Below are 23,359 nucleotides of genomic sequence, written 5' to 3'. Positions count from 1 at the left end.
CACAGGTTTCATTACCCCCAACAACTGCCTGGGATTTCTTTTGGGATGGGAAAACAGGATTGTCTTGGGGATCAACTATTGAATCCAGAGGCGGTGGACTCAAGCTTTGCCTCCGAATAATGCAGCAGTCTTCAGCAAATCATACTGCCTTTCTGCCTTGATTCCCCAGGGTGTATAAAAATGGGGCTTTACCTCACAGCAGCACTGTGAGAATTAATTAACGTTTATGAGGTGCTTTTAATATATAGAGGATGACCTGTTATGCTTATACTATGATTTCCAATAATGTAATTCCACTGACATCCGAATCCCTTTTTACACTAGGATGAACACGTTCAAAATTAGGCAGAGAAATATCTCTAAAGAAAAAGCAGGTTCCTTGCAAAGAATTTAAATTAAATAATCATTATTACCTTGTAATTTATGCTCTGAACACAATCCCCTATTTGAGTAAATAAAGCTCAGATGATTTCTTGTGTTGTGCATATTGCTAAAATTCCAATATTGCTGAACATATGTTGTTTTTCTGTTTAGCTGGTTTTTTCTTTCCTTCAATCAAATATACAAGTGGTTTTTTAAAGGAAATGTCAAATGTTGAAAACAACACTGATATCTTACAAGTTTCCATCTGGACAAAGATATCACTGTCTAATTTTTTTATACGCCTTGGAAGCTGGTCGGAGGCACAGTACCGTTGGCTGAGCTCGACTCTATTTCTTAAGCTTGCATTATTAATTTTGCATCACGATAAGATATTTACTCAAAGAGGCAGCTAGTTCTTTCCTTTAAAAGTGATGTTATTTGCAGGAATGACCACACTTTTTTTTCCCCAAATGAAGTTATGCAAATCTGATCGACTAAAGTAAATGTTTCATAAAACCAATGACTGTTTAAATTGTGGGACTAAATTGTTTGTATATAAATATTACCTTTTATATTCCATTTGAGTTTTATGTAGATGAACACATTACTTTAATGACCTGCATTTACAGAGGGAGACGGGGAGAGTCTGACTCTGAAATCCTCAGCAGCCAGATGGCTGCCTTTTCTTGCATGAGATTAAAAGATGTTTCTCATTCACAGCCCTGCTTCGGAGGCAAATTAATATAGCCAGCTAAATTGCTTGTGTTTTTGGAATAAAATTTAAAGAGAACTTTTAAAGCAATTGGTGTCACAGGTTCCTAGAGCAGATTGCTCTCCAGGTACAGCATGCTGGTTTTAAACATTCAGTAATTAATGGAAAGTATTCCATGTTAATTGACTGCTTCAGGAAAGGGAAATATAATGACTCCTTATTAATCATGAAAAGAGACATACAGCACGGAGGCACTGCAATAATTGCACTAACGGTTGAGAAATGTTAATTAATGAAAAGAACAATGATGTAAGAAATTAGCTACATAATGCTTGCTGCTGATGGAGATTGTGCTTTAAACACATTATTTAGCATGGCAGCCACTGGAAGTTGCCTTAAATAGCAGGCCACCTCTCACCTTTTCCTCCAGTCAGCTACGGAGTTCCAAATGTTGCCGGTGTTTTGGGTCTTAATGAGCCAAAATACACTCTCCAAAACTACATTTTCTGAACCATTTTCAGTTTGAACTCCTGAACTCAAAACTGTTCATACAAATTGACAGCATTCGACTTCCATAAAAATATTATCCAGGTGTAAGAGCGCACGTGTCTGTGTGTTTGTGTGGCGGGAACAACTTCTTGATAGATGGGCTGAGCAAAATGGGTTTGCCAGGAAGGTAACTGCATCATGACTTCTTTCCCCTTTTTTAATTTTTCTACTTTTTAACCAATTACCTGTCCCCTGAAGAATTTAGAGCAACCATCCTGTCATATTTGTGCCTGGCTTGATGTACAAATTTGTAGGTTATTGAAATGCAGAACAGTTCTGGCACCTAATCCCACAGCAGTAGTATGGAGCTTGCGGTCATTAACAGGTTGAAGGCCCCAAGGTTTCCACCATCACTCTGTTGCACCATTAAGACAGCAACAATATCCATCACTCTGAACACTTTAGAGCAGGTCAAACTATCGGTTACAAATAAATTCCCTAAAAGTGTAACTCTTTTGTTTCTCTTCAGGAACAGGATTTGATTCTTACGGGTGTCTTCATATCTGCATGATCATTTGTGCAAGGAAATGTCAGCCTGTGAAGCTTTTGAAAATTATCCGCAACAATTTTGTGGGAAGTTTGGCCATCTAAGTCATGTGTTACCTTGTGTGTATGACTAGGGGTTGGTACTAATGTATAACAAATGGTTAATAAAGGTAGAATAACAAAAGCTGGCATTTTATCTCTACCATGGCAAATGTAAAATTATAGAAGCAGAAAAAAAATGAAATTCTGCTAAAGACTTGCTAAATGAACATTCATCAAACACAAAATGCTTTTATAAAGAATAGCTCTCAACAAGAGGCCTCTGTTTGCAATAACACAAGACAGAAATACATCGCTTAAGTCAGTGGCATCACAGTAATCTAAAACCATCGTAGAGGGGGAATCAGTCCACGGGTGTATAATAATCCAACAGTGCAGTGCTTCATGCATCATAGGACAGGGTCAGGAATGGTTTCATCCTTTACGTCTCTCCAACCCATGTGGTGGCCTTTGCTGATTTTCCCAGGGCAGCTCTCTTGTGGCCGTTCCTCCACCCGTGCGTTTTATTTCTCCTGAATTTCTTTTCCAGATGGAACATCCTTGGGCTCCAAGGTGCTCTCCTCAGCTCCTTCATTGAACCCATGTACTTGCACAGCATCATTGTGGGAAGCCTCTGTCACACTGGTCACCTTTCCCGGGTAATGAGCCATAGAATAGAAGACATTGGTCAGCTGCCAGCTTCATACCGGCGCAATCAGCTGCTTCTCAGTGGTAAGCAAACACCTGCCTGCAAGACAAATGATCCCCTCTCCCATCACTAATTGTGCCGGTCACCAACAGAAAAGTTTACTTGTTTGTAAGTAAACCATTAGCCCATGCCTTCTTTTATTCCTGCAGAGTATGAATTTGTAGAATGAAGAAACTGATACATTTAAATCCAGTTCCTTTTTTGTATGCAGCGACCGCAAAAAGATCAGTAGTGGATATAAGCTGACTGGGAAAACAAACACTGCACGAAGAATGCTCAAAGTGGAAAAAAGTGTATGACTAAGTAAAAGATTTCTAAAAACCAGGGAGGAAGTTTTCAGTAAATTTTGGGTTTAACTGTCTCCCATCCAGCTCTCCATCACCCAGCGAACACACGAATGTGCAGAGTCAGGAGAAGCAGCCCTCGCACCTCTGGCACCACGCGTGCAGCCCCACCACCTACTGCCCCTAAATCAGAGGCCCTGCTCCTTCACCACTTGCTGGCCATCGTGTTTGGAGCAGATGGCCACGGCATAAGCGCTGGTTGTTCATGCAGGAGACCCTGCCTGCTCAGCGGACCGCAGGGAGGCATTGCTGCCATCTGACGAGGCTGCTGCCTGTTGTGTGAGCATCCCCGTGGTTTCCAGCTATCTTTTGGGCTTCTCTCACTGCCACCACTTCTTACCAGCCCCTGTCCCACTCCAATTCTCTGCTCCTTTCTTCTCCATCCCCCTGACTCCCACTTCCTTAACCCCCAGCCAGGCACTAGCAGCCCAGCCTCATCCCAGCAAAATCCCGCAAAGTCATGAATGCTTTCAGATCCTCATGAGGCGTGTGAGTGCTAAGGGACACCAGTTCTGCAGTTAGGCCCTTATTTTACTCTTAGACTCTGATAATTGTTCTTCAGGAGGATTCCCTGAGACACCAATACGATGTCAGGGTTACAGAGTTGGAAGGTCAGGATGCTCCAGTGCAGTACACGATCGCCTTTCAAAGTCCTCTAGGTTCCTTAGTCAGGAGAGTGGTATTTTATCCTTTATCTGTTTCATATTCTCTGGTTTTTTTAGGTTTTTTTTTTCATGTGTGTCCTTGTGACAAAATTAGTTTGGCTGAGACAGAAGTGATAGTTTAGCCACTGGGGAAATTCTCAGGTTCTGTGTGGTTTAGCACATCTGGTAAGCGTAATGTGCATGTACGTGTTATGAGGTGAGTAGGTCAAAAAGGCTTATCCTTTTTTGAACAGCTTATCTCCATTTTTTAGCTCTTCAGTGCAGCTAGCCAAAGACCATGCAATGCAAGGATGCGGGAAACCGTGCTCCACACTCCTGCTGCACCTTATACCCGCTCCTGTCCCTCCTGCCCTGGTCCAGCATGGGCAGTCTCAGCCCCATCTTCCTTCCCACGCCACATCATGGGAGGAAGGAAAGGACTCGCAGCTCGTCAGGAAAAACCTCCCCATTTCCCAAACCTGGCTGTTGTTTTGGCAACCCACGCCTGTCTGCCAGAAGCCCCTGCCATCTCCCACTGGGGAAGCTGATCTCATCCTGTGCCAGCCCTAACTCATTATAATTGCACCCGTACATTAAGATCACAATCACACCTGCTTTCACTGTGTCTGCAGGATGTACAGGGAAACACACTTGAACTGTTGAAGGACTGAAAACACAATAAGTCATTTAATAAGAGATTTAACCACAGAACAGCTATTGCTTTGCAGGGTTGGCCTTGCAGAGTAAAAGTAATGGCTCATACTTGGCCCAAGTGTGTATTTATGTCCAAGAGTCATTGCCAGAGATTTCCAGGGAGTTAGAAATGCAATAGAGGGGCCCTTGTGTCACTTTAAATATCTGCATGTTTCATGGCTGGCTTCCTCCTTCCCTGAGACTTCTGTTTGGAAAAGCTTTTGCTTTGCTTTTGGTTGTGCTTGTGGGTTTTCTTCAGCCCAGGAGAAGCAATGGGAGGAATCCGTCTCTCTCTGTCTATATTGTTTTTGTCTCTAAAGCCATTATTTGTAATCATCTTCCCTCCCCCACAAATCCCAGGGAGCCAATACTGCTTAAAACTTACATTGCTGAGGCTTGTGCTGTGTTTCTTTTACCTGGAAAACTCTGCCGACAGCATATCCAATGACTAAGGAGATGGGCACCTAGCAAAAGCCAAAGCAAATGCAATAGGGACCAAAGTTCAGCAACCTCAGCCAGGCAACTCTGCCGCCCATGCGCCTCTCGGGGATCGGACCAGCCAGGGATTTCAAATTGCAGGAGGCCTTCAATTATATGGATGCCAATGTTGTCACTTGATCATAGCGGCACAAACATTTCAATGGCGAGGAGAGTCACAGCGTGGGATGAGATATCCTGAGATAACTCCCTGGCCCCACAGAAAAATAGTCAGTGAGGTTTTCCACTCACACCAGTGCCAGCAAGATGGAAATCCACTCATGCACTGGGATTACTCTTGGGGGTAAACAAAAAAGCCCTGTGTCATTTTTATTTCTTTTTCTTTAAAGATCGAGGCCATTCTAAAGGGTATTCTGAAGAGGCATGAGGGTTTGCTGGGTGAGAGAGGAGAATGAGGACAGATTTCAGTTCATATCCCACAATACTCAATTCCATGTTATTTGTACAAAGACTTCTCTTTTCCCTCCAGTTTCTACAGTCTCCTATTGTACTCTGTTGTGTTGGTTTTAAGGAGGGTGTTTCACATAAAGGAGAGAAAATGATCTAGATTATTTGGGTGTTGCCTTTCAAATAAAATCAGAACAATTATTCGTCAAAAGAAAAACATGAAAAAAGTGTTTCAAAAGGATCAAAAACAACAATCAGAGACTGTATCTAGGCTCTATATTTGCATCTGTCGTGGGTCTCATGGTTTTTTTCTTTAAAGCCTATTCTCTTGCATTCAGAAAATGATGTGATCTTCTACTTACCTGAACGCATGTACTTACATGTGATAGCTGGGAAGAGAAACATGAAAGCCAAACAAGCACGGAAGGTTTTCCAGGCACTGGGGCAAGCTCCCGGCTCTCGCAGTAGCCCCCCGAGAGCAGAGGGAGGTCACAGGCTGGGCAGGGGTGTACAGCTCCCATCTGATGGGCACCCACAGCCTGCTCTGTCCTCCATGCAGCCTTTCCTTCTTTCCCTCTGGTCAGTGTTTTCACAGCGTTTTTATTTATTTAGTGGCCTGCGGCAACTTTGCACGGCAGGGTGTTTGCTGTCACGTTTTTTGGCGCTCAGTCCTCTAAGCTTTTGGGTGCTATCTTGACAGAGACTGGTGCAAAGTGTCAAACAGCCGATTTTGATCTGTTTGCATCTTGTTCTGTATAGAAGCGTTTGAGTAGCGCCAGAGAGCTATCTGATTTTCAAGCTCTCAGTTTATATCCCGTTGCCTCGGTGAACTGGAGTTTTAGATGCAGACTGATCTGTTATCTCGGAGCCGGGAGGGAGCGGGGGGGAATTGAAAGAGGTATTAATACAACATGAATGTGTTTACAAATCCTGGGTGAGGTTATGACTTAGCTGTAATTCTCTTCTACACACGGTAACGAGTTCAGTCCCAGTGACTGAGATGCTTTCTGCGATTCCAGCTTTGTCACCTATACAAAGGGGTTGTGCCGTCCAATTTTTTCCCTTCAATGTCCACCTTTCTCCGTGCGCGCTCTGGTTCTTGCGGCTCCCTCCTAGGGCAGAGGGGACCGCACTTGGAAGGAGCGGAGACGGAGCACGTCCCTCACCAACACTGCTTCCATGATGCTGAGAGGCCCCAGGCAGGAGGCAGGAGCAGCATCTCTGCCCCTGCTGACCCTGCACAGCCCTCCACCTCTCCCTGCTCCCCTTCAGGGCCTCACCAAGCTCACCATGTTTAAACGCAGCGATGGATGCCAGGTTCCCACCAGCTCCCATCTCCTCCTGCTCCTCCTGAGATCAGCAGATGCTTACGGTGTGCAAGAAGGGGCTCTATGGAAAGGACGGGCTTTGATCTTGCTTCTTTAATCGCCTCCTCTCTGAACAGCCCATATCAGTACTTCTCCCTCACCACAAAAGTTCTTTGAAACCCTTCAGCGGAAAATGCAGAGGGCCTTTCTCTGTTGCCGTCCACCCAGGAGCAATGAAAGCAGGTCCCCATCAAGCTGTGCAAACCGTGACCTATTGCTGGAGCTGCTGCAGGCGGGGGCTCCGGCGGGAGCTGCATTTGGAAGCAGAGATCCAGCCCTGGCGCTGGCCTGTGCCGGGGCGGCCGTGCCAGGCGTCCCCTGCCCACCAGCTCCATCCCCACCTGCTGCTCACCACAGTGGCGTTTGTTGGCCAGGCTTGCAGGCTCGTGGCCCACACAGCAAATTAGTAGAAAGGGACTCAGCAGCTGGATTCAGACACATCATCCAATGCCCACGTTTTCCAAAATATTCAAACTGCTTCAGGTCACTCTGTCTTTTCCAGCCTTGGAAGCTCCCAGTGTTGATTCTTTGCTCCCAAAAGCACTAATGAGCAGGGCTAGGCAGAGCTCACTTGGTTGCATTTATCCTGTGCTGGAAAATAAACGAACCACTTCCTTTATACCTCTTCTTTCCTTCCCTGGTTTCAAGTACAAGGAATGAGAAAGCGATAGGAGTCATGGAAAGGTTGAACTACACTAAATGGTTAAGAAGAGACAGGAATTTTCATGATTAAAAATAACTCTCATGTACACACCCACACCTGACCTTGAGGCCCTGACCTGCATTTAGAGCCAAGGGAGATCTCACCCGTGTAGGCAACGAACTGCAGTATGTGATTCAGATGACCAAAACTGGCCGTGTGAATGACACAAAGGTCATGCAGTCACCCCAGGTGACCGAAAACATCATCATTGTAGCTATCTAAATAAGATGCATTCCACCTAAAGATATCCAAAATATTGCCATTAGGACACTAACTAGCTCTTGAAGAGACTGTTGCACCCGTATAGGGTAGGAATCTCGCAGGTAGACACAAGGTGAGGAGCAAGAGTTTTCTGTGTAGGTCTGTGGCATCTACAAGATCATTATTAACCTGGATCTAATAAACTCTCTGTGATGATGAAATGCATGTCTTGTATTTTCTTATCCCCCGTTTGTACCCCCTACAATCCAGAGTTCCCGTCACAGCAAAGGCCCCAGCAGGTAATAGCAGATGAATACGCTGGACCGTGGAAAGCTCACCTGGAGGAACTCATGGCAAAAGCACTTTGCTGCTTAGTTCCTTTTAAAATCCAGTTATCCCATTAAAGCTTTTCTGAAAGATTTCACTCAACAGCTCTCACAATCCTGTCAATACCACACACTACAATCTAATGGCTCTCCTTAGGCTAATGAAAAGTTTGCCTGCAAGGTGGAAAAAGATCTATAGGAATTGCTAAGTTATGTCTCTGCAAGGTACTTGGACTGGTAACATTTAACCAACGGTGACCACAACACAGGCAGTGCACAGTGTCAGCATGTTCACTCGAGAATGCCTCATGTGCTACAACGACCCACCGCACGTTAGCAGCCTCTGAGGGTGTTGAGCACTGGATGTTACTGGTGTCCTTCTCTCCCTCCAGGGGTTAGCCACGCTGACGCTCGGCAGCCCGGAAAATCTCCTGGCTTCAGTGTGAACTGGATTGTGGGGAACACCGACCTGGAGGTTATCAACGCCACGACAGGGAAGAGGACCTGCGGCAGTCCCTCACGGCTCTGCAAGCACATGTTCTTCGCTCGGTGGGCAAAGCTTCATGGCAAGGTAGGTCTGAAGCACTGATGGGACGCTGCTACCAGCCCGGTGTCCTATGGTCCCTCATCGGTGACCTACGTCCTGCGAGAGGATGGAGGTTACCAGCAGCCAAGACCTCACGGGGTCAGCCACGAGAGCTGAGTCCAGAGAAACCCAATGGCAGAAACCAGGAGGGGAGGTGGATGTTCTGGCTGTTCTTAGCAATAGAGTCATGCTCAGATGAACAGAAAAAACTCAAGACAGGCCTGAGAGAAATATTTGTCCTTGCCTTGGAGGCATCTACCTCACTTCATTGTTCCACAAGGGTTTAGACTCCCAACTTAAACTGTTCCCAATCTCACTCAAGTTAGCTGACTAAAGCAAGTGCTATGGATTGCCCATTCCCCTCCTCTTCCCACTCCCCGCGATGTGTTGATAAATCCATATAATGACACAGCTGCTCCTCTCAAGGTGAGCGGCCAAGTACTGAAGGCTCTCCGATGTCATGACACTGAGTAGCAGTACAATTTAATGACATTAAAACTACAGGTTGTACTTAATCAGTGACAAGGGGTCACCATCCCTCGTCAGCCCTGCTTTCTCTAGGGAAGGTGGCCATGACCTCCCCTTATTTGAAATGGCGTCAAAATCAACCTGCCCTCACACTTCACTTTACTTCCCATAGACAGGAGACAGTGGCAGGACAGGTGGATGGCCAAAAACTACAGGGTGGAGCCTAGGGATGTAGGACATGCCGGAAGAAACTTGATGTGGAATAAGGAAATATTCCTTTATTTTTCCTGGTTCTGGAATGACCATTTCTCCTCTTGCCTGATCCTTCAAGGAAGTGTTGGGGGAGAGAAGGACACAGATACCAAAGTGGTGAGCCTGACACCACCACTTCCAGGAGGAGCAGCAGGGAAAGCACAAAGTGTCTCTTCAGCCCACCTACTTTCGCTGCTATAATATTAATTTTCTGTAATGAGGCCTGTCAAGAATTGCTCTGCAATCCATGTGGGGTGGAACGAGAAGGGAAAGAGTGTTGTTTGCTTGCCAAGACTGTTCTGTGAGGGTGCTTTTTCCTACAGGGTGCTATTTCCCTGGCTTGTAAGCGTTGGGCTTTCCCCTGTCTGTTTGCTCTAAGGCATTTTCCAGACTTTGGTTTCTTTCGTATAATGTCACAGCCCCACTGCTGGTTCAGTACTGCTAAGACTTTGGCAGGTCAGAGGAGGTCATTTATTTAGTTCTTCTGCAAAGCACCTCCCAAGCGTCGTGTCCTGAGGCGGCTCCCAGCCGGCGGCTCCGGTGTCCCTCACCAGCTCAAATCCTGATGCCTGATTTCTGCCCCGCCCTGGGCAGGTTTCACGGCATCTCTTACTGTAACACATGAAAGAGGGAAAAAGAGATCATGTGGGGGGGACCCTCCTTCTTCTGTTTCTCAGCATTACTTGGAAGCACTGAGCTTCCTGGGCAAAACTGAGCACATTCTTTAAAGATCCCCACAAAGAATTTTTTTCCCCTTTTTTTCCTAAAAACCTGAGAAGCAGGTTTTTGCCTTTGTAAAACACACGAAGATTTGCTACTGCCTGTGCCCACTCCAAGGCAAAGCTCTTTACCCCGTTCCTCTTCACGGTGGCACAAAACCACGTCACAGGCATTTATTGTTTCCCTGTTTTTTTGTTGTTAAACCAAAAACAAACACGCAAAGCACAGCGATAGTTTGTTTGTCGCTTATGAAATGTAGACAGGAAGATTATGCAGCTACTGAAGCCTCCTGTTTCTTTTGGCTCGTCGGGTGATTTTTTTTGTCGCCATTATTATTATTATTTATTTATTTTCCCCTTCCCTGATTTTTGTTCTGCAGCTGAGCACACGAATAGCAAGCCATGGAGACATGCCATCAGTGTACAGCGAGGCAAAGCTGGTGGCTCAGACGTACCAGTCTGTCAAGCAGCAGCTGTTTAAAGCGTTTCAGAAAGCCGGTCTGGGCACCTGGGTGAAGAAACCCCCAGAGCAAGATCAGTTCCTACTAACTGTATAAATCACTTGACACCTTTGCCACATGACCGGATCAAATCAGCTGGAGAGGAGGCTAGGCAGGACGCGTGAGCCGAGAGAATCGAAGCGGTTTGAGATTTAATAGCAACCTCCATGGGAATATTTGCTTTTAATTCTGTATTGGAAATACGTAAATAGAAATGTGCCCGATGCACTGAACTCGACTTTAGAAAACTGCTTTTTCATGATCCCTTCCCAAGAATGTACCTGCCCAAATTATAATGCCACCCCCACAAAGATCCTGCTTTTCATTGTTTTGTTGCTGTTGGTTATTACTGATTTGAGGCGTTAGCTGCCACCTGTCTGATCCAAAATAGAGTTTGTTTTCTCTCACACAATCAATGCAAGAGTCATCACTGAATAATGGAAAATAGTGAGCAAAGACGGAAGTACCCCAGGCGCACGGCATGACAGCAGGTCTCAGAGCATCCATAATCATCCACAAAAAAGGTGTCTAAACTCTATGCAAAAATCATCCTGTTAGCTGCCTAAATCTGTGAGAAACAATTTGGACCTCGAAGATGTGCAGCACTTTTAAACTCCGTTTTCCACTGCTGGCTCAGAGCACAAAGCCGGGCGTCAGGATTCCCTTGGTTTTTTAGACTTATTCCCTCTGACGCCTTGGACAAATCACTTCCCACCAAATATTCAAATCTGGCCACAAGTTTTGCACACTGCAAATTTTAATTATGTGGGCCCAGTTCATCACACCTGACCTTTAGACACCAGCCGGGCTGCAGATGCTCTTCAAGAGGGCGATTCAACCCTGTGCTGCCTGCAGAGGTGCACAGCTCCGCAGGGGCCAGCAGTGAAGGCCGGTGTGATGATGGAGGCAGCTCTGGAGCTTCAGGCAGCCAGGACCCAGATTTCAAAGTTTGTGAGGCTCCGCAGCTCTAAGTTAAGTGGGTGTGAGCTCAGGATGCTCCCTACATCTGAAAAATTGTCGGGTTGGGTAGCCACGACTAAGACAACCCAAACTGGAGAGCACAGATGATACTTGGATCTTTCCTGCCTCAGTTTCTCCATCTGTCAAATGGGGATAATAATAATTACCTGCTTCACATCTAAGGAACTTGGCAGGAACAAAGTGCTCTGGTCATACGCAATGGTGTAAGCCAGATTCTGTCGCTCTTGCAGGGAGTTTTACCTCCCCATATAGTCCAATTGACAGAAGTGCAGCAGATGCAACTACAGCCTTGGGTAAGGTCTCACTCAATGTAAGAGTGTTCAGACTCTAGCTCTGTATAAACGCCAAGTATTTATTATTATTATTATCAATATTATTCATGTTCATCTGCAGTTTGAAAAGCAGGTGGGGTTTTTCAGTTGGTAGATGAGTAGCACCCAACAGTTAAATATTTTCTTCATAACTGTGGCTGGGTCTGATGTAATCTCATCTTTAAACCATCCCAAACTTCATCAGAATGCAGAAAATACAGCCATGGGAGAACTGACCTTGGATAGTCCCACTGCAGAACCAACCGTCAAGCACCCTGTGTATTTCTTTCAGTTTTTGGTTTTTAAAATGACAGGACTTGCGGGTATATAACTACTGTTTTCTTTTTATTCCTGCGATTCTCTTTAAATCTGTATATAACATGCTGCTACTGATTTGTGATAATTGTCTTGGTATTTTCTCAGAATTGTCAAGCTGAGTTACTTTTCAAACAACACAAGGCTCATATTTTTCCATGTAATTTCCTTTACACGGGAAACTGTTCCTATCAATAAAGATAGATGCTCTTTGTATAGGGTTTATCATGTTTGGAGAGCCATATACAGTAAATACATTGTTTATTGATGCCCACAATAGAATAGCTACAGTATTTTGATGAGATTTTATTTTTAGATTATAAACTACAAGATGTATCTATAGTGTCTTGTATAAAAACAATTGTGATAAACTAGAATTTTTAAATTAGATAAAACAAAGCTCTCCCCCTCCAGAAACCTTTTCAGCAAAGTAATACATTCCATATTAACTACCAAAAATATTTAAAAAAATATCCTTAGAGTAGAAATAGTTAAAAAAAAAAAAAAACTGAGACGTTTCAATAATGGAAGCATTTTGTGGTAACCACTTTGTCAATACTTTGGCCACTTTGTCAGCTCTTTTGATCAACATTCAGAATATTTCTGGTACCTTCTGGAGCTTCCTGGTACCTCCACACAGTCCCGTCCTCTAACACAGCTGTCACTGGTGCAGACCCCCAGTGTGATCTGGGTGGCAAAGGTGCCCAGGGGGCAGCGGGCGGGTGGGGGATCAGGCCCACAACTGGAGGTATGGGAGAAGCTGTGGGTGACACCAGCTGTGGTGGTCCAAGGGGCTCCGGCTGCTCCCACCAAGAGAGAGAAACCACAGGGCAACCAGAGAGAAGGACAAGATTTCTCATGCGGAGATCCATAAGGCAGGGGGAAGCAGTGTCTTCTACTTTTCCTCTCCAAGTTAGTCTTTATCTAGCACACAAGAGACCTCAAGGCTCCTCCTTACATCTCCCTGCCCTCATCCACCCTCCTCCAGCCCTGGCATGACGTCAGCTCAACTAATGCATAAAGCTCCACAGGACGGTGTTGCAGCTACTGTGACAACAAAACACCGTTCCTGGTTATTTTTAAGGACAAAAAGAAAAGTGTGGTGGGATTGAATTATCCTTTGTTGCAAGAAATACATAAATGCAATCCTGGATTCAGCTGCCGGAACGAATTTAGTAGGGGGAACCAAACCAAGTTCCTGCTGCAAGTGGGCATCAGCTGATCTCATTGAAGGCAATGGAGTTGCACCTGCTTGCACGAGGGTTGAATATGACCTTAAATGTCTACTTCTTCTCATTATGTGCAGCGATGGAGTGTGATGGGACCACATCCCAGAAGCACACATGACCTACAGGCAGCGTTTCCTGAAGCAAAGGAAAACTTGCTCAGTAGTAATTCTGTAGTGAAGATTCTGTACATAACACGCATGAGTGAATGGCAATACTGTACTAATGGATGTACATTTGTAATATTTGTAAAAAAAAAGAAACAAAAAAGACAACAAAAGAAAATAAATCTGAATTTACATATGTGAATTTGCTGCTAAGTTCTGTAAATTGCACTTCAGTGATACCTGATAAGTGAATGTTTCTGTTAAGTGAATAAAATGCCAAGTAAAATTGTTCTTTCACTGTTTGTTGACCATTTTTCACTGTGACTTAGCAGTCAGTTTGAATGTGCTCCAAAATGCTGGTATGCATTTTTGCACACATCTACCATAGATCTAGAGACAACATGTTCTTATTTAGTTTGGATTTGATGCACCCTAGGAATCGCACTCTTGTAGTGAGAGATGGATGTGCCCTCTGGTGTGGAAGAAGCCTTACAGGGACGCAGTCTTATCCTGGAAGAAGAGTGAACTGGGTCCATCTCTAATTTGATCTTTCCAGGTTAATCTGAGACCTTTCTTAATAAAAATCAAATACGGTTTTGCAAACTCAGACTGCATGGGACTTGCTGTATAAAGCTGATTAAGAAACCTGAAGTGCTGTCTGACGTCAATGCATCTCTGCAGGTGCCTTCCTCATTGGTGGAGTGGCCTTGCTTTACTCTTGCTTTAAACTATTCATATTCAGCAACAGCAGACCAAAGTCACACTAAGCCCAAATGACACCATCCACGCAAAGGTTTAACGTGCGTTAGTGTATAAGCATCACCTAGTGCCTTCAGATGATTTCCCTCAGCCGGTCCTCACAGGGTTCATTGGTGTTACCAAAGCCTCCAAAGCCTTTCAGAAGCTCCTAAAGTATAAATACACTAACAGCAAACACTGTCTAGAAAGAGATTTTCCTGTCCCCTTCCTTGTGAAGATCTGGGACAAAACTGAGGCCAACAGCTCACAGAGAGTCCCACCAGCTCGCCGGCCCCTCAGCTCTTTCCTTCCTCATGTTGAAGAGGTCAGTGCTGGACCCACACAGACAATCCCATGGGTTTCGTTCCCCAGCACAGCAGGGCAGGGGCTATGCATAGCTTTATTTTCAAGCTAAGACTTTGCTGGAGTTACATTTCTTTAGCTTGGATCTATGTCATTAGGTATTTGAGTGGGATGGCGGGGGGGGAGAAGAAAGCGTTTGCAGGGGGAAGTGGTCTGTGTGGAAAAAGGTCCCTGTGAACACACCCGATTCCTCCACCCACGTTGGATTTTTGCTCTGAATAATAAAACCAACAGATTCTCAGTACTGATAAATCTCAGAGTGTATTTGCACACATCAACTTTACTGCTTTAACTGGATATAGGTAAAGCAAACGCCATAGTCTCTCCCTCACCACAGCCTCGGACACAGCAGTTACTTCCCTACCAGTAAAAATGGTCATGGCAGCATAAAACTGTCCTAAACAGAAAGGAGAGAAGTTACACCCGTAGAAAGGCTCTTTGTGCCACTATCCACCCTCAGAGTGATGAGCTTATCAGTGTTTTGGTGTCAAAAAAAATAAGCGCCCAAATTCCTACCTTGGTGAAAACCACGTGTGGCACCAGCAGAGGGGACGTGCTGAGACCAGCCCTGGTGCCAATGCAGAGACCAAGCACAGCTCAGGCCATGAAGGGCAGAGGGTGGAGGTGAGGAGGTGCCTACGGGGGCTTCCCAGCAGCCCGGCAGCCCCTCGGCCCGCTCTGGGGCAGTTTGGCCACAGCTGAGTTCGCGGCAGGTGGTTTCCAGCCTGTTTTCTCCTCCAGAAGTAGCTGCTACTGCCCGACCATGGCAGACACCGTGACACGATTTGGCTGCCGAAAACAGCTACAAAGCAGTCATTAGGGAAAATTGTATGGATGGATTCTGTGTTTAATCTCATTAAGTTTAAAGGCTAAATACCAGAACTGCATTTAAAACTTTACAGGCATACACCCCAGCGTCGTCAGGCACAGTTATTTTTTTTCCAACTGTATATTGGAAAAACAACAATGTAAAACATGAACAAGCTGATATATCGGCTAATAGAGGGCTTCAGAAAAGTGCCCGTTTCTCAAATAAAATAAATAAGTCCTTCTGCTGCAGTTAAACCTTGATAGCCATGCTTGTGTGTTGAAGAATGAAATAGCAATTTAAGAGCTTTTTAAGCCTTCTGATTCATTACCGTTGTGCCTACTTTCCAGCCCTGAGACCTGATTACTTTGGCTGGTTTCAGCTTGATCAGGTGGATACACCAGTTTAGCTGGAAATCTGGGTGAAGTCAGAGCAAATCTGAGACTTTTTAAAGAGTAGTGACAGTTTGTTTGGGTGCAAAAAAAAACCCAAACAAACAAAAAAAAAAAACCAACACCCAAACCAACACAGAGACATACAAGCACATGCACACATATAGACATGTGTGGTTTCTTAGTATTCCAAGGCCTCCTGAGTAAATAATGTGGCCTTGGAGAAAGGGGATTAATAATCATTGCTTTTTCAGCAATGAAATAGTTCTGCTCAAATGCTTCATTCAGTCTGGCTTTCCTGGTAATTAAATCCTCTATTAGAGAATTTTATGTTCTATTTTATCAACTTCTTTTGCAATACAGAATTACTTCCACTAGACCATTAACGTCTTGTTCTGCTGTGGAGAGGAAAAGGTCCCGTTCATTCTCCTCTGGCCCTGAACAGATGCCTTTGCAGCCTACACTGCCACAAAATGATCAAAGCCAAGAAGAAACAGCTCCTTCCTTTACACCCAATGTTACCAAAACAACCTCCCCCAAAGAAAAATAAAGATATGAAGAATGGTACATACTGCCGGGTCTGACCAGTTCCTACCGGTGCCTACCTTTCCTTCTCCTGGGACCTCAAAGCCACGCTCAGGCACAGGCTGTACTTCACATACCCACCAGGGAGGTGGTTTAGCTGCAGGACTCTTCCCTCCCAGCATCACCAGCCCAGCTACACCCAACCCTGCCTTCCACAGCATACTCTGTGCTACAGGTTGCTTTTATTATTTAATTTCATTTTAACAAGTAAACTAAGTAAGTTGTTAATCACTTAAGAGTGTTAAATCTATAGTAAGATACATTTTTACTGTGGATTGTAAAGTAAAGGGTTTTTTTCTAAAGCAAATTGCTTGTTCTCATCCTGGTATCAAGGGTAAAAGGAAGCATTTTCAGAAGTAAGAACATGTGCCAACATCTCCTTGACACCACAGGCTCCTAAAATCTTAACCATCACACAGAATACCGTGACTTGTGTCCAAAATCACAGATCTCAGTGGGAGATGAGGTGATATTCAAAAGGCTCTTATTAACCTACCTGTCATTTTCAACACCTAAACACCACATTTTTGGGTACCAAACCCCTGCTCAGCCTCCGGCATTAAATATCCACTAAAGCCTGTGCATCTTTTTCCAGCCATGCCTTGTCCTGGGTGCCTGGTGTGTGGCCTGGTGCTGATCCCCACCATGCTTTGACCTGTCCAGATTCATGAACTACACCCACACATCCTACCTGTGGTCCTCTCAAAGCCTCTACAACACCACGTCCCAGCGAAACTTTTTCATCTAGTAACTCAACTGATAAACCCCTCAGGCTGCTCTCTAACAGGACAGGCACGTATTGCAACCACCAGAAAGTCAGGCACTCTGGAAGAAAGGCATGGACAGGCTGTGTCTCACTTTTATATCATTTTACACTATACAGAAGAAGCTAAATTATTTATTATAATTTAATAACATTTTGGCATGAGAGAGAACAAGAAAGATATGATAATGTAGCTGGTTTGAGGATACTTACCCAGGAAAGGAGTGTTGTCTAGGTTTATGGTCTCAAGTGAGGCAGAGACAAGAAAGTGAAGACCCCCAAACCACGTTCAGGATAGGGGAGCTCCTGCCCTCCAGGCAACTAGCTCACAACACACAAAAAACCTTCTTTGTTCAAGGCCTATCTTCACCTTAACCACTTCATCCACCCAGAGCTTAGGTGTCTGGTTCAAATCCATTTTCTAAGCCTCCTGGATAGAGAAAAGTGCCTCCATGAAGTGATTCACGCCACTAAACACAGCATCTAAGAGATGTGGAGAACTTGTCTTCTTAAGAGTCCAACCTCTCTCCACTTAAGGGAGAGGTAGTCTGGACTCCTGCATTCAGAGGACTTGGGGGAGGTGACTCCCAGACAAAGAGCCTGCAAGCCACAGGAACTTCTGTTTCTCCATTTTAAAAACCAGTGACTATTCCTCATTACGGGGAGTTGGCTTTTGAGTATTAATACTATTATTGTGTAAGAAAAGAATACAGTACATATATATGAATCATAGAATCAAGAACCATAGAATACCAGGCTGGAAGGGACCTCAAGGATCATCTGGTCCAGATGGCCCAGCACTCCATCCAGCTGAATCTTAAAAGCGTCCAATGATGGGGAAGTCACAACTTCCCTGGAGACATTATTCCAATGGCTGATACATGAAACAGATTGGTCTGCTTTTAAAGATAAGTGTGAACGTCTTCAAATTCTGGAAAGAAGGCCATAAGTTCCAGCCATAAGTTTTCGTTGCTGACTAAATTAACATATATTCTATGTAGAGATTTGGTGAGGGAGTTTATTCTAAACGTAACTTTGCTGCCATTTAAGTCATTGAAAGGGTCACTACTGGCAGCAAGCAACAGGGTTAGGTTGATATCAAATTCATATTTCACTTTGAAAGCTAAGAGAACTGATTCCATATGAAACTTTTTTGTGTGTGACAAAACTTGGTTCCTAGCCCTGACACATCTGTACTTGCTGGAAAACCAAAGCCATCCATCACTGCCATCTGACTCTTCGCATTAGAATTTCCTTGTGGTGGCTCAGCATTTCCCAGATCTATTTTCTTCATATCTGACCCAGTAACTCTTTGACCCTCTCACAAGCGGAAATAAATTTGAAGATCCTTTCTCAGTATTTGAAATATCTGCTGTACAAGTTCAGCTGTGTTTTCTGTGTAAGTTTCCTAAAATATCCTTTTATCTTCTTTTTCGGTTACTTAAGGGGTGAGGCAGAGATCAGAAGCAGCTAATCTGTCCATCTATTTGTCTCATTGACTACTGGTCTCTCTTGAAGAACTGTGGCAAAAGTGAAGACGCGGTAATTTTGAGAATAACCCCTTTTTCACTCAAGGGGTGATGCGGACATCACTCTATCCCAAAAATGTCAGTGAAATGTACCAAAAAATAAATTTGGCTTACTGCACTATGAGATTGCCCAACTAAGGTAAAACTCTGCCACCTTAATGCAAATCCATTGACTTCCAAAGACTCAGACTATTGTAAGTGAGCAGAATTCTGTCTACGAAGGGAATTGGGTGGTTAAGGTCACATGAAAAAGGTACATGAAAACACTTCATCATTCCTTCTCCTTGTATTTTCAGAGTGCAACTCAATGATTTGCACCACTGAGCGCCGAAGCAGGCTGCGAGCGTCTCTAGACAAGGCTGGCTGAAGATTACCCTGTGAAATGACATTAAACTGGTGAAGCGTTTTAGTGCTTATGGGATTGGCCAGGGAGTGCCATACTTTACTCCTGCTGCTAATTTCTCTCCTCTTTTGTCATCCTTCCTCCAGTTTTCATGGTGAAAAATCTCTATTCAGCCATTGCAGGTAAGATTAGACAGACCTTCATGGGAAGATGGGAAGGACACTTTAGCGTGGCCTCCAACATATCACAACAGCAGTTCAGCACGTCTGTCCCAGCACCACGTCCACAATGTCATTTTAATTCGTAGCTTTTTCTTTTTTTTTTTTTTTTACCATACACATACGAAGTTTCTGCTGCTGCATCTTTCTCCTTGCCAACTCTTACTAAGAAAAAAAGCTACATGTTCATGTCCCAGCCTGACTGTTTTTAGTGTCAGAGTGCCACCGAGGTCAGGTGTTTTTGGGTTCCTCTGCTAGCACTGACAACTATCTGCTGTTAATATAGATAAACGTAAAACAACATGTGGAGAAACAGAAAATCAAACTAAAAATACATCTTACATGAAGCAGCTCTCTCCATCTTTTACAGGGAGGTTTGCAATAGCTCCTGACTCCACTGTTACTATTTTATTATTATTATTATTATTATTATTATTATTATTATTATTATTATTATTATTATTATTACTGGCTGACTAGGTTGATAGTCTTTCTACCTTCTAAGCTGTCTTTTTTACTGCTAGAGGGGTCCTAAGCTGCACGGGGACAAGTTGCTGCAGAGGTGCTGGGTGTGGAAATCACCTGGGTTGCCCCGTGCGTGTTGTCCTGTGCCTGCTGGAGAGCCACGCGTGGTCCTTCGCCTGCACCCAGCCCTGCGTGGCTGCTCCCCCCTACAACAGGGCTGCAGGAGCCTCCGTCGGAGGTGATTAATGTATTATTGCCACCGATGATAAGATAGATCGTGCTGATGCGTCATACTGGCCTTTAATATCTGCAAGCCAGAGAAAAGAAAACTGCATTAATTTATATTCATTAAAATAAATTAACAGACTAGAGCCCTTCAGTCCTTCGCATCCTCCTCCCCGAGCCCTGGCAGCAGCAGCCTGCACCGGGGAAATGGCAGGAGCTGCCCAGGAAAAGCGAGCGAGCAAACAAACCAGCCGCCTCCGGCTTGCCAGGGCTGGCCTTTGGTTTGCTTTCCAAAGGAAAAAACCCTCCGTGTATCCAAGGAGCTGCTGTAGCCCATGGGCTGGCAGCTTTGGCATATATGAGTGTGTGTATGTGTGTATATATATATTTATATGTATTTGCTTAAGGACTCCATCCTACATGCTGAACCAGGACTCAATGGCCTGGCAGCTGGCCAGAGCCTCCCCTCCAAGAAAAGGGGGTAGAGACGGGGCTATATGTCCTGCTGTTTAAGCTGTAGTTTTAGTTGCATTTAAGCCAGGACTGCCCCTGAAAAAAGCATTGCTCCTTGTGCAATTCCCCTCTATGTCCCTGTCCCTGGAGTCCAGGCAGGGGCCCGGTGATGCAGAGCAGGAAGGCTGATCCTGCTGAAAACCTGGTCTCCTTCTCTTTTGCTTTTTTAGCCTGGGATATTATTTCAGAGCAGGCCCAAGCGCTCCACGTGGTTCACCGCAGCACCACACACGCGCTTGTGCCAACCCAGTGCAGGGGGCAAGAAGGAAGGCAGGCAAAGGGACGGCTCTGTGCGGTGACAGCGATGCTGCAAACGCAGGTCCCCGTACACCCTTACATCTACACTCAGGCCATCAGCCCTCACCTCCCTGTGGACACACGTAACTGAAAAGAGCTCACAAATAACACTGGAGAAACGCAAGTGTTCACTTGTGAGGCCTCTGTATTTCTCAGAGCTCCCCACCGGAGAAACTGCTGTTCTCCTTGTGTTGTTATTTCCCTTCCTTGGAAAAAAGCTCTTTACACGCCTAAATACTTTGTGCGATGAGAGCACCATTTGTAGAATAAGAGATGATAACATACTGGGAAAAGACGGAAAACCTGCACATGGCAGCCCATCGGCAGCATGGAAAGCATCCGTCTAGGGCACAGCGCGGGGGTTATTGCTGTTGATATGTGGATGGGGGCTTCTTGCTGCCTGTTCTCACTGAAATATAACAGGGTGGCTCTTCGGACAGGCACCGTGACAGGAGCACTTGCATTGAATACATTTCTCTCAACTAGAGAACTGTGTTTATTCGTGGATGTGACCATTTAATGTATTTTGATTCTTTTTGAGATTTCCTACCTCTCAGCGTCACTCACTACCTGCTCCTCTCCTGCTGCCTTCCGCAAAGCTGGAGCAGGCGTACGCTGCCAGGAAGGACGGGTGGTTTATAACCCAGGAGAAGGCAGGAGGAGAGGCAAGGCCTGCTCCCACATGCGTCTTTCCAGGCTTCAGGAAAGTCACGCGAATCCCCCTTTTCCTCCACATGGACAATAAATGCTGACCTGTGGTTGAAGCCTCTTTACGAATGACTGTGCACTGGAAGGGCTGGGCTAGCAAACAAATAACCCTTTTTTCCCCCCACTTTTGAAGTTGAGTCAGTATCTGCTGTAAATCCATCAAATCAAATCAAAAATCGAGCTGGTCTTCTCTACCTCTGTTTGTGGAAGTTCCCTAAGGGCACAGCCCCACAGAACAGCCAACCTCACCAATTGCTGCCCCAAGAAGGGGAAATCCCCTTTTCCTCCTCTCCCTGCCTTCCTTTCCCTGCCATCCTACCCATTGCTTCAAATCACTAAATGGACAGAAAACTGACACAGCAAAAATATAAGATAAATATCTCTCGGCCTGGGGAGTTGAAGTCATTTTCCGTGGGGTCGAGAGGCTGCAGAGCCAGGGGAGGCTGGGAGAGGGGCGAGGGCAGCAGAGAGGGATGGGGGCACGGAGGTGGAATTTTCCTTCTCCGTGGTGAAGAGCCATTAGCTCTGCAGACTCATCTTTAAGCACCAGTGTGTTTCTGCTTTTTTCTCCCTCTCTTGCAATACTGCACGTATTTGTCTTTCCTTGCCACCTCCAAGCGACCTGTGGCCGTCCTGGGGCATCTCCAGCCCCGTGGGGAAACTGCGAGTTCGTCCAGGGGCCCAGTCAGCACAGCGCTGCCTCTGCACTGGCAGCAGCATCAGGCTCCAGGGAAAGAGGGGGGGGAATTCAGCTGAAATACCAGGAATTCCCAGGCCCGATAATAAATGGGCAACAGCAGCATTCGCAGGGATGCTGGTGAGACAAGGCCAGGCTGTTGGAAATACTGATCTCTACACACAGGATGGTGTGTGAAGCCCAAAAGGCAGGAGGACCATCCTCACAGTCCCTCCCGCCCCTTCCAGCTCCTCTGCCCTCTCCTCCACGGAGTGTGTCACAGCCTTTCTAGGGCTTTTCTTGGGCAAGGTTGAAGATTTTATCCCTAAAACCAGATTTTTATACATAGACAAGATGTCTGTTGTTACTAATAGCCTCATGTTGGCTGTGGTACATCTAATCCATCCCCTGCCCTTACCAGGACACTGAATGGCACATAGTTTTTATGTTGCCTCATTACTGACGAGAAACTGAGGCACAGAGTGCCAAGGTGGCCACAGCAAAGTCCTGCAGGTGAGAAGTGCCTCTGCCAGGCCATGCACCCTTTGGGTGAACATCTTGCTCCTCCATGAGCCTTTCTGCTCCCCCAGCACGGAGCCCGGGGCAGGAAAGGGCAGAGATGGTGTGCAATGCTCCTGTGCAGTGGGAGTACCTTAATTTCTTTAATTGCCCTCAGAAATAGATTGTCTGTGAAGGCTGGGGAATCTTTGTTGTTGCAGGACTTTCAGCATGACCTAGGCAGAAACCCGTGAGGAGCGCAAGGCCCGTGTTTGATTCCGCCCGGTGGCGAGACCACACTGGATCCCCTCCAGCTCCAACCCTCTGCAGCTCTGGTGGAGAGACAGTACCTGCCCAAGCAATGTGGGGCCAAATCCTCTACCTGTGTTACAATTTGAAGAAGCTACAACAATTTTTTGTTGTTTAGACAATTATTCCATCACCCTATGACCCCTCTTCACCTGGGAAGGGGAATCGGGGAAAAACCAAGGAAACCCAAGGGTTGAAATACAGATTCAATAGAATAAGACTAAAGAATTAACATCAATAATAATAAAGAACCAGTATTGATCCCAATACCCATATAAAATATACAAGGATTATAGTCAAACCATTCCATCAGCAGGAAGCTGTGCACTCCCAGCAGGAACAGCAAATGCTGGACACTGCAAGCACTGTGGCTTTGGGAGGAAGGGAAGGGCTCAGGGGTCCAGCACCAGGGCAAGGAGTTCTCAGGATCACGACCATCAAGG

At 45.4% G+C, this 23,359-nt stretch overlaps 1 protein-coding gene across 1 annotated transcript in view; it reads left to right on the top strand.

The window, feature by feature from the left end:
* ADARB2 (adenosine deaminase RNA specific B2 (inactive)) overlaps positions 1–11,063 on the top strand; it is a 320,870-nt gene extending 309,807 nt beyond the window's left edge. Inside the window, exons 8-10 of the mRNA XM_074574189.1 lie at positions 2,700–2,881; positions 8,414–8,592; positions 10,427–11,063. Of these exons, the coding sequence (XP_074430290.1) occupies positions 2,700–2,881; positions 8,414–8,592; positions 10,427–10,603 (538 nt within the window). The 3' untranslated portion in view covers positions 10,604–11,063. The remainder of the gene's footprint in view (positions 1–2,699; positions 2,882–8,413; positions 8,593–10,426) is intronic.
* The last annotated feature ends 12,296 nt before the right edge of the window (positions 11,064–23,359 follow it).

The sequence above is a fragment of the Larus michahellis genome, chromosome 2 (genome assembly GCF_964199755.1).
Source record: "Larus michahellis chromosome 2, bLarMic1.1, whole genome shotgun sequence".
NCBI classification, from domain to species: Eukaryota; Metazoa; Chordata; class Aves; order Charadriiformes; family Laridae; genus Larus; species Larus michahellis.
The sequence above is the reverse complement of the archived record's forward strand: the minus strand, read 5'-3'. Positions and strand labels throughout refer to the sequence as shown.